General features: G+C 42.1%; 1 protein-coding gene across 2 annotated transcripts in view; it reads right to left on the bottom strand.

Moving 5' to 3' along the window:
• Positions 1-5061: 5061 nt before the first annotated feature.
• Positions 5062-12550, bottom strand: part of POLR3E (RNA polymerase III subunit E) — a 74434-nt gene continuing 66945 nt past the window's right edge. For both annotated transcript variants that reach the window (XM_056535028.1, XM_056535029.1), the window contains exon 21: positions 5062-5999. In XM_056535028.1, coding sequence (XP_056391003.1) covers positions 5943-5999 — 57 coding nt within the window. In that variant the 3' untranslated portion in view covers positions 5062-5942. The remainder of the gene's footprint in view (positions 6000-12550) is intronic.

Raw genomic sequence — 12550 nt, 5'->3', positions numbered from 1 at the left:
CCATACATAATATCTAAAATACCGGGCAATCTCTGCAGCCTAAGAGTAAAGCGACCAGAAGTCCCATAGACTCGCATGGGACTTTAGACCCAAATTTTTGAAATACGGTAAATCAAACCCCATTGTAATAAGGGAGCCTGTTATAGTTTTATGCTCCTGTGTGTTCAGGCAGCAGGAGACCAATGACATGTTCCTTTTAAAAGGATGTATTTAGGATTAGAAAACCAGAGGCCATGTCTTCCAAAAACAGCCCCACCCCTGTCCTCAGGTTGTATGTGGTATTGCAGCACTGTTTGATTGAAGTGAATAGAGCCAAGTTGTAATACCACACACAACCTAAAGGAAAACTGTGGTGCTGTTTTAGGAAGAAATTTAACTTTCTCTATTCCTGGATAATCCCTTAAAAATTTACAAAACGGATACACCGGAATGCAAAAAATAAAATAAAAATAAGTGTGTCATGTAGCACCTCCCTGGGCCATGCACTAGACATAACAGTTTTGCCCAGTAACCAGTCTTTGAAAAATGAATGTCCTCTCCTCAGGCTAAGCCATCAATATGTGATCAGTGGTAGTGCAGTTTCCAGATTGGCCTTTTGGAGGTGCTGCAGAGCCACATTCTCACTTTGATGTTTATCACCGCTTGTCCTTGCAGTTGCCATACTATTAGGAATGGTGGTACAAGGAACTGCAGTAATCCCCCTTTAAAACAAACGTTCTGTCCTTGGGACTAGTGTTGAGCATGAATATTCATAATGCGAATTTTTACCACGAATATCGGCACTTCGCAAATATTTAGAATATAGTGATCTATATTTGTAATGACGAATATTCATTTTCTTTTTTTTTTGGCGAATATTCGCACTTCCAGTGAGGACACTGATCCCTCCCTTCTTTTAGGTAAAAGATATAGCTCTATGCAAGTTTATTACAAATTTCACATGAAAAAAAATAAAAAAGTGAACATAGCTAATATGCGAATTTCACGAACATAGGACTAATTCGTCCATATATTTGCGAAATATTGCGAATTCGAATATGGCCCCTGCCGCTCATCACTACTTGGGACAGTGTTTCCCAAAGCAGTGTGCCTCCGGCTATTGCAAAACTACAACTCCCCACATGCCCGGACAGCCAAAGGCTGTCCGGGCATGCGGGGAGTTGTAGTTTTGCAAAAGCTGGAGGCACACTGCTTTTGGAAACACTGCCTTAGGAGCCAAGGAACGTGCTCTCTAGAGATGAGCGAACTTACAGTAAATTAGATTCGTCACGAACTTCTCGGCTCGGCAGTTGATGTCTTTTCCTGCATAAATTAGTTCAGCTTTTAGGTGCTCCCGTGGGCTGGAAAAGGTGGATACAGTCCTAGGAAAGACTCTACTAGGATTGTATCCACCTTTTCCAGCCCACGGGAGCACCTAAAAGCTGAACTAATTTATGCAGGAAAAGTAATCAACTGCCGAGCCGAGAAGTTCGTGACGAATCGAATTTACTGTAAATTCACTCATCTCTAGTGCTCTCGAATCGCTCAAAGTGCAAGAAAAAGTGCACAAAAAGGATGTGGTCTATCGCAAGCCCTTAGTCTCCGGACCAAAAGGTAACTGCAAGGTTCCAGGTTCGATGTCCATTTTCGCCGAAGCTACTAAGGGACCATAAATGCTCCCGGCATCCCCCTTGGCTCTCTGCCCACAGAGCCGATAATGGTCGGTACCCTGCCCATGAAGGAGAACTCTGGGTTTTTGCATGGAGGTGCGGAACCTAATGGCCACACACACCTCCCCTAGACCGCTAGGAGGGGCACCCAGAAGGGCTACCGCATCCTAACGATCCTGTGGACACACAACATGCAAAAAGTGACAGAAAAGAAAGAAATAAGTGAATGTGTGCGGATCTATAAAAATGTCTCTGATCTTAGCCAGAAGGCCAGGAATGAAGAGGTAAGTGCCACAAGGTGAAGAGTTCATGGTGCTTCCACTCAGAGTTTCGGCATCTCGGGGTCACCACTCCCCGAGGTACTAAAGTACCTTGTATCTAGACCCGCTCAGCCTCATGGCAAGACCAGGAGGGAAACAGGTCACGTCGGGGCAGCCATCGAGCCGATTCCTCAGAACCAGCCCCGGAACACCCTGGTACACCTGTCCCCTCCATGCAGCACCCATCCCCACCAGTTCCACATCAGTGCTGTGGAGACCACCGGCATGAAACCGATAAACGATAGTACACTTGAGCTTAGCCAAAAGGCCGAGAAGCGAAGAAGGAAACCCTATTTATAGGACTAAAAATTTGTAATACCTTTCCTATACAACACAGGATACAAAAAAAAAAAAACATGGGACACAAGTTTATCATGTACCAATTTTTATTTGTCACAATATACAGCGATATCAAGCCTTACTGGCTTGTTGAGGCTCTTCTTTATTTCCAGTATAACAAATATAAGGCCATTCTTTACAGAGATAGAGGCTGACGTGTGCACAACATTGTGTTAGAGGGGAGGAAAAGGTGCAAGATATGGCAGCAAATATAGATTCCATTGGGGTGGGGGGGGGGGGGGGTGAGATTTATCAAAACCTGTCCAGAGGAAAAGTTGCCCATAGCAACCAATCAGATCGCTTCTTTCATTTTTAACAAGGCCTCTGCAAAATGAAAGAAGCGATCTGATTGGTTGCTATGGGCAACTTTTCCTCTGGCCAGGTTTTGATAAATCTCCCCCCATAGGTCTCAATAATTCTAGATACACAATATCACCAAAATACCAACATCAACAAGGGAGCAAATTTACTATTGTGCACGTGCCAGATTTCTGGTGCGGACTTCTACCTCATTAACTATGCGTTTTGTGGCTTTAGTGCTACTTTAGGAGGCGAACAAAAAAAAAAAAAATAAATAAATAAATTTAGGCTTTTTTTATTTTAAAGCCAATTATTTTGGTCTTGATATACACTGGATGTATCAGCATGCAAACCAGATGAACAACAATGCTAAATCGGGTGCATCTATGGACTGTAGTCTGTTTTTGTCAAATCTGGGCCGGTAGGTTCCTCAGTTTTTATTAAATAAAGCTTGGTGTACATTCACACGTATCAAATCTGCTGCAGATCTCATGCTGTTTAAATCAATACAAATAAATAGTTGACTGCAACGGATACAGTATTTGTAAATGTAGACTTTGCCCCCAAAACTGCAGACTATTAGGGGGGGGGGGGGCGCAAACTTCTGGTACCCCCACTAATCAGAAATAAAATGGGGGTCCACCCAGGTTGAATGAGATGGAACTCTGACATTCTATTAAACCAGTGTTTCCCAACCAGGGTGCCTTCAGCTGTTTCAAAACTACAACTCCCAGCATGCCCGGACAGCCGAAGGCTGTCCAGGCATGCTGGGAGTTGTTGTTCCGAAACAGCTGGAGGCACCCTGGTTGGGAAACACTGTATTAAACTATATGGGCTTCAAAGAATAGAAGAACTATACTCCGTGTGGTCTATAGAGCAGCAGCATGCCTGTCCAACCAACACTCCATTCAACACAAGGGCCCCATTCATGATCAGTGGGTGGTCCCAGGGGTCATTACACCCAACCCCTGGACCAATCTGACATGTATCCCCTATTTCATTGGAACTCCTTTTCACTAACTATAAATAAAAATTTGTATAACATTTGAACAGACCTGGTGCCTCCAACTGTTGCAAAACTACAACTCCCAGCATGCCCAGACCTTCTGAATGTAAACTGTATTCTCGTTCAATGACAGCAAACATAATTCATAACCAAGTATATCAGTTGTCTACATCTATACAGTGATCAAGCTATAATAAGAGAAACCCTTTTTGTTAACACCCCCAAAAAATTTAGTTTTTGTCTTTACTATGATTGGGAATTCAAGGCATAATCAATCACACTCGTTAAAGTCAAGGTCAACCCTCGTATTGTATGCTTTGATGACCCAAGCATCAAAGCATCTGCGTAGACAGGTAATTTATATGTTTCTGACTACCTGGGGCCACCACTAGGGGGAGCTTAGTGTATACGGTCATATTCCGTACGTTTCTTGGCTCCTCCAGTGGTAGCTGCAGGCAGTACCTGAAAAACTGCTCCAACCACTATAAAGATGCAGTCCATGTGATGTCAAAGAAGAACTGTAGTGCAACATAACTTATCCCCTATCCGAAGAAAAGAGGGGGTAGACACGCCCCCTCTATGTATCTCTATGGACGTCATTGGGGGTAGAGATCGGGCGTTGGCCGGTGGAAAAGCTCTAGAGCAGCGTTTCCCAACCAGAGTGCCTCCATCTGTTGTAACGGCTGTCCGGGCATGATGGGAGTTGGAGTTTTGCAACAGCTGAAGGCACCCTGGTTGGGAAACACTGTGGAGGCAAGGTAGCATTACCTGCTAGCTGTTCTACAACTGTCCCAGTAAGTGCAAGACGATGTTTAAGGTTTGTATTAGAGCCTGCAAACCAGAAAAACTGATGTAGCGCCACCTATAGGTAGCCCCCTATAAAGTCAATGTCAAACCTACATAAGAGCCTTGAAACATGACTAGGCATATTAGCCAAGCCAAACCCTATTCATTGAAAAAACTATTGTATGGTCAGGCATTGACCAGTGTAGCTACCTCTAGGTGGCACTAAAGAGACAGTTCTCTTCCTGCTGAACTAATTTGCATAACATTTTCCCATTGACCACTGCCTGGAAGATTCTGACTACCTCCCTAGAGCTTTTGTTATAAATAAAAATCTTTACTTTAAAAAAAAATCTAGGGTCTAAAAAAAAAATGAAGGCGTCCAATCCTGACAACTTTATTTACAGAGAGTCACAATCTTACACAAGTTTTAAAATAAAATGGGATAACTCAAATGAATAGTGATCAGGTTCCCCCCCCCCCCCCCCCAATATGCCTCCATTTAAAGGGGTACTCCGCTGCCCTGCTTCCAGAAGTTTATTGTTCCGAACGCTGTGTGCGGGCTTCAGTGTTCAGGGCCGCCCCTCTTGACGTCACGACGGCCGTCGCGCCCCCATTGAGGGGCGGGCGCAACGTCACGGGGGGGGGGGGGGCGGCCCTGGACACGGAAGCCCACACACAGCGTTCTAAACAATAAACTTCCGGATGCTGGGGAGCGGAGTACCCCTTTAACCAAAGTAAAAAAAAAAAAAAAAGCTGAAACGAAATATAGGAGGCTACACAGTGCATATCATCCAAGATAATGGTCCTTCTGCTTCTGGCAGTCCACTCCTCCTACACAGGAGAGTTAAATTAAGTTAATTTAAATTAAATGTATCTATTCTGTTAACCCTAAAAATGAACAATTGATTGTAAATCTAACAAAAAACAAATAGGACTATGAAGAACAAAAGGCAAGAAAGAAAACCACCAGGTAATAGAGCTTTCTGCAGGCCTAGTCTCCTTTATTGTGTGCTTGCCAATTCTCATATCATCAGGAACCAGTGACTTCACACGGTACCTCATTCCCACGTGAGGTCACTAGTTCCATTTCCATATTGGTTCTTTTCTGCTGCCAGTATGTGACCATCACAGCGGCTGCCAGAGGCAGCAGTGCAGCCATTCCTCACAAGATATCCACTATGGTGGAGAAGCATGCACACGTCTCCTTGATTCAGGCTTCTATTGCAGTCAACATAAGGTTGGTGAACATGGTTCGGATTATGACGTTGGCACATGTGTGAACCCAAAAACTCACTCAACTGGGCGTGCATATCAATGTGAGGTTAGAGATCAAGAGAGTTAAAAGCGAACGTTAAGACCTCAAAAGAGCAGCTGTCTTCCTTGGAACAGTCTTCCTTCCACAGACCATAGGGTGAACTGCATCCCGTGCCTTTGGTAACTGTTGTGTGATGGTGCAAGGGCCCCAAAGGGCATAAACCGGAACAGATAGGATCTGTGCTTAGGCCACTGTGTTCTTCATCTACTGCCAGCTGCCTGGAATTATCAGGACTGTACCGTTCCTTTAAGATACCACATACCTCCATAACACACGCAACAGTCCTGAAAAGAGAACAATGCAGTTAATATTCAAGGATTTTAGCCTATAATATTATAGCAATGTTAAAGGGGTACTCTGGAGGAATTTTATTTATTTATTTATTTTTTAAATGACCTGTTGACAGAAAGTTAAACAGATTTGTAAATTACTTCCATAAAAAAAACTTTACCCTTCCAGTACTTATTAGCAGCTGTATGCCACAGAGGAAATTCTTTTCTTTTTTGTCTTGTCCACATCAGGAACTTTCCAGAGCAGCATAGGTGGACAAGACAAAAAAGAAATTCAAAAAGAAAAGAATTTCCTCTGTAGCATACAGCTGCTAATAAGTACTGGAAGTAATTCACAAATCAAGAGAAAAAAGGAAAAAACCATTCACCTCTAGACTAATATCAGAAAAGACTGATACATGATGGTTGTAATATGTATTTAAAGATAGGAATAAGAATGAGAACTGTGCTTCAAATTTATGTGAATATGAATAATATTTTTAATAGCCGCTAATATAAAATACATAAGGTAATTCACCCCTTAAGGACTCAGCCCATTTGGACCTTAAGGACTCAGACAATTTTATTTTTACGTTTTTGTTTTTTGCTCCTCGCCTTCAAAAAATCATAACTCTTTTATATTTTCCTCCACAGACTAGTATGAGGGCTTGTTTTTTGCACGACCAGTTGTCCGTTGTAATGCCATCACTCACTTTACCATAAAATGTATGGCGCAACCAAAAAAATACTATTTGTGTGGGGAAATTAAAAAGAAAACCGCAATTTTGCTAATTTTGGAAGGTTTTGTTTTCACGCCGTACAATTTATGGTAAAAATGACATGTGTTCTTTATTCTCTGGGTCAATACGATTAAAATGATAGCCATGATTATACACTTTTCTATTACTGTTGCGCTTAAAAAAAAAAAAATCGCAAACTTTTTAACCAAATTAGAACGTTTAAAATCCCCCTTTTTTGAAGACCTATAACTTTTTCATTTTTCCGTATAAGCTGTGGTATGAGGGCTCATTTTTCGCGCCGTGATCTGTACTTTTTATTAATACCATATTTGCTTATACAAAACTTTTATTACATTTTTATAAATTTTTTTACGTTCACCGTACGGGATCATTTACATTTTATTTTAATAGTTCAGATATTTACGCACTCGCCGATACCAAATATGTATAGAGAAAAATTTTTTTTACACTTTTTGGGGGTAAAATAGGGAAAATGGGACAATTTACGTTTTCATTGGGGGAGGGGGTTTTTCACATTTTTTCTACTTTATTTTTTTTACTTTTATTTTTACACTTTAATAGTCCCCACAGGAGACTATTTATAGCAATCATTCGATTGCTAATGCTGTTCAGTGCTATGTATAGGACATAGCACTGATCAGGGTTATCGGTCATCTTCTGCTCTGGTCTGCGGGAAGGCAGATCAGAGCAGAAGACTCCCGGAAGGCAGCGGAGCCAGGTGAGGGGACCTCCGGCTGCCATGCAGGATGATCGGATCGTGGTGGCAGCGCTGCGGGCGATCCGATCATCCTGTTAAGTGACCACGATGCTGCAGATGCCGTGATCGGTATTGATCATGGTATCTGAGGGGTTAATGGCGGACATCCGCGGGATCGCGGGTGTCCGCCATTACTGGCGAGTCCCTGGCTGCGATCCACAGCCGGGACCTGCCGCGCATGATGCCGGCATCGCTCCGATGCCCGCGGTTATGCTCAGGACGTAAATGTACGTCCTGGTGCGTTAAGTACCACGTCACCAGGACGTACATTTACGTCCTGCGTCGTTAAGGGGTTAAACAACAACGATTATGAAAAATAATAAATGATAATATAAAAGAAATGAAAGTAAAAAATATATCTCCTTCCACAGGGCCGTTGTGGGGAGATAAAAATAACTTCAATATAAAATGTGCTTAAAATATAGTAATACCGCAATAAGTCTCAATTCTGATAATCCGGCAAGGATGTACATGCATGGACAAGATGGATCTTTTTAGTCCCAGTCCGCAAGCACAATTATATTATCATTTATTATTTTTCATAATCATTGTTGTTTAATTACCTTATGTATTTTATATTAGCGGCTATTAAAATTATTATTCATATTCACATAAATTTGAAGCACAGTTCTTATTCCTATCTTTAAATACATATTACAACCATCATGTATCAGTCTTTTCTGATATTAGTCTAGAGGTGAATGGTTTTTTCCTTTTTTCTCTCTATTTCAGTTGTTGTACTTTTCTTGGTGTAAGTACTTTCCATTCATACCTCCACTCATTTTTTGTGAGCTGCACTTCCACATTCTTTTTTCTATTTAATTTACAAATCTGTTTCACTTTCTGGCACCAGTGGATTAAAAAAATAAATAAATAAAGAAAAGAATGTTTTCCACCAGAGTACCCCTTTAACAGATGGTGTTAAGAGAAGAGTTGCTCAGTGATTAGCTGAGTGTTTCCCCAATCCAGGCGCCTCCAGCTGTTGCAAAACTACAACTCCTGGGCATGCTGGGATTGTAGTTTTGCAACAGCTGGAGGCACATTAGTTGGGAAACACTGGGTTTGTTTATAATACTAGACCTCCAGGGCTCAAATCCCCCCATGGACAACTTACAGAGTGTTTATGCTCTCCCTGTGGTTGCATGGATTTCCTCCCACACTCCAAAACATAGTGAATGATCCTATTCATTTCAATAGGACAGTGCAGATTTATCATGGTGCCTTAATTGAGATGCCGGAAGGGAAACCGCATTTTGCAGCGTTCCCCCATCTGACCTGCATAACTGGGCACCAGATATCCACTGATTGTGGCCAGTGATCAGTACTGAGCCGGATGGTACTGCATCCTAAAGGGGTTTCCAATATGCCCAAAATGTCAGATGGAGGAGGCTAATTTTTTGCTTCTTATTTGGAATTGTTCTCATATTCAGACATTCTGGAAGCAAATTATTGAAGTAATCTAGAAAAGGTATAAAATTAAGATCGAAGGCGACCCCAGGAGGCCAATCCTTGGGGATGTCGGGGACACTATTTTTAAAGGGTACCTCTCATCAAATAAACTTTTGATATATTTTAGATTAATGAATGTTGAATAACTTTCCAATAGCATGTTAATGAAAAATACGCTTCTTTCTATTGCATTTTTCCCAATCAGTCCTGTCAGCAAGCATTTCTGACTCATGCTGGAGTCCTAAACACTCAGAGCTGCCAGCCTGCTTTGTTCACAGCCAAACAGGCTGTGAACAAAGCAGGCTGGCAGCTCTGAGTGTTCTCCTTTGTGAACAAAGCAGACTGGCAGCTCGTAGTGTTTAGGACTCCAGCATGAGTCTGAAATGCTTGCTGCCAGGACGGGTAGGGAGACCCCTAGTGGTCATTTCTTCAAAGTGGAAAATTAAATAGAAAGAAGTATATTTTTTAATAACATGCAATTGTAAAGTTATTCTGCACACATTAATCTATAATATATCAAAAGTTTTTTTGATGAGAGGTACCCTTTAAGAAAAGTTTAATTAGATTATTTGCATATGTGAAGTTGCTGACAGTCAGGAAATGGTTTGGCAACAATCCTTCGCAGCTACAACATTGGTTGGCTTTGATATACAAGGTACGCAACTATGAAAAGAAATTAAAGAAATCTAAGAGGAAGGATATTGAGTCATAGAATTTGGGCTAAGTGGTAATTGTCCTGTTTTTTTTTTGTTTGTTTTTTTCTTTTCCGTTTTCCTGATACCTCTCGGGAGGTTTGGGCTATTTTTCATCTGGATGATTTGTTAATCTTTTGTAATCATGTTATAAAATAAAACAAATTAATATAAAAATAAATAAATAAAATAGATAAAGGTGTTTCCGAACATTGTTGAGCACTGACCTCTGCAATTTTCCGAATTTCCATAGACCGTGAATGGACAGGTGGCGGCCCATGTGTGCCGCTTATCTATTCGATTTGGGAGTAAAGTTCTCATCACCGGTGGTGGTCCCAGCAGTCAAACCCCACTCATTAGTTAGTTACTCCCTATCCTGTGGAGAGGGGATTACTCCTAAAAATGGGGTTTTCCAGCATTTAACATTTTTTTTTTTATATATGTGGCTGGGGTCATGGTAAAAACAGAACATTTATATTCTCCAACATGGATCCCCCATAGCTCCCCTTTCAGTGACTTCTTGCTGCTTCTAAGATGACACATTGGAGCAACACCTGCCCTCTCAACCAATCACTGACTACAGCGGTGTCTTGTCTTGGCCAGTGATTGGCTGAGAGGACAGGTATGTGTGTGTGTGTGTGTATATATATTTATTGTGTGTGTGTGTGTGTGTGTGTATGCATGTATGTGTGTGCGTGTGTATGTATGTATATATATTGTGTGTATGTATGTATATATATTGTGTGTATGTATGTATGTATATATATTGTGTGTATGTATGTGTGTGTGTATATATATATATATATTTATTGTGTGTGTGTGTGTGTATGCATGTATGTGTGTGCGTGTGTATGTATGTATATATATTGTGTGTATGTATGTATGTATATATATTGTGTGTATGTATGTGTGTGTATATATATATATATATTTATTGTGTGTGTGTGCGTGTGTATGTATGTATATATATTGTGTGTATGTATGTATGTATATATATTGTGTGTATGTATGTGTGTGTATATATATATATATATTTATTGTGTGTGTGTGTATGCATGTATGTGTGTGCGTGTGTATGCATGTATGTGTGTGCGTGTGTATGTATGTATATATATTGTGTGTATGTATATATATATATATATATATATATATATATATTTATTGTGTGTGTGTGTGTATGCATGTATGTGTGTGTGTATGTATATATATTGTGTGTATGTATATGTATATATACATATATATATTGTGTGTGTGTGTATGTGTATGTATATATACATTATATATTGATTGTGTGTGTGTGTGTGTGTGTGTATATATTTGTTTATTTCACATTCCCTGGTTGTCCAGTGACATCCTTCATGTCCCCAGCAGCCTGTTTAGTGAAGAGGATAGGAGGACAAGGGCGTCATTGTTGCTTTTCCTCTCCCACAAGGTTTAGGTAGGAAGAGCGGGCAACACTGGATACTCTGATAAATCTCCCCCTTTAAGTGTAGATTTTATCAAGAAATGTCTATGTTAAATTGTAATTATGCAACAGCTGGAGGCACACTACTATAACTTTCAGCATGCCCTTTGGCTGTCCGTACATGCTGGGGGTTGTAGTTATGCAACAGCTGGAGGCACACTGGTTGCAAAACACCGTTTGTTAAATAACTCAGTATTTCCCAACCCGTGTGCCTCCAGCTGTTGCAAAACTAAAACTCCCAGCATGCATGGTCTGTCAGTGCATGCTGGGAGTTATAGTTTTGCAACAGCTGGAGGCACATGGGTTGGGAAACACTGAGTTAGAAAACAGAATGTTTCCCAGACAGTGTGCCTCCAGTTGTTTCAGAACTACAACTCCCAGCATGCCCAGACAGCCGAAGGGCATGCTGGGAGTTGTAGTTTTACAACAACTGGAGGAGAACAGATTGGGGACCACTGTGTAGTGGACTCCAAACTGTGGCCCTCCATATGTTGCAAAACTTCAACTCCAAGCATGCCCAGACATGCTGGGAGTTGTAGTTCGGCAACATCTACAACGCCCAGCATGCTTGGACTGTCTGGGCATTCTGAGAGTTCTAGTTTTGCAACATCTGGAAGAGCACAGATTGGAGACCACTGCACAGTGGTCTTCAAACTGTGGCCCTCCCGATGTTGCAAAACTACAACTCCCAGCATGTCAAGACAGCCAAAGGCTGTGTGGGCATACTGGGAGTTGTAGTTTTGAAACTCCTAGAAGCAGCAGCAAAGATTAGTGACGATCTTCACTGCTGCCTCTGATGCCGACGCCGCCCCTGTCCCATTGCCTCCCCCATCCCCGGTTTTATAATTACCTGTTCCCGGGGTCCACGCTACTTTTGGCTCCTGCGGGGTCCTGCGCGCTACATAGTGATGAGTGACGTCCTCAATGCGACATCACCGTCAGTGCGCACAGTGACAGCTCAGGACGCCGCCGGAGCCAGAAGTAGCGCAGACCCCGGGAACAGGTAATTATAAAACTGGGGATGGGGGAGGAAATGGGGCAGTGGTGGTGGTTGGACTAGGGAGGACCCCAGGACAGGCAGGGGGAGAGCAGCGGACGGCGGCGGTCTATGGCCCCGAAAAAGCCGCTGCAGTTCATTGATTTAAAGCGCCCGATCTGCAGCGGCTTCTGAGGGGGGAGAAATAGCCGATAAGTTATCGGGTTGGTAACAGCGGGACTTCTACCAGTTAACCCGTGCGATGCCACGCATCGCTGGGTTAACTGAATGCCGTCTATAGACAGGATTCTGCTGGAAGGGGTAAGGCTCCTTTCACACTATGAATTTCTCCGTTTGCAAACTTCCGTCACATGTTCCGTCACTACAGCTGCAAAACCCGGCAGTTACAAAACCCCTGACGGCCGTGACCAAATCGCTTTGCAGCCTATGGGGTTTTGTAACTGCC

Source organism: Hyla sarda, chromosome 8, assembly GCF_029499605.1.
Source record: "Hyla sarda isolate aHylSar1 chromosome 8, aHylSar1.hap1, whole genome shotgun sequence".
In the NCBI taxonomy this organism is placed as follows: Eukaryota; Metazoa; Chordata; class Amphibia; order Anura; family Hylidae; genus Hyla; species Hyla sarda.
This window is presented reverse-complemented; position numbering and strand designations above follow the sequence as displayed.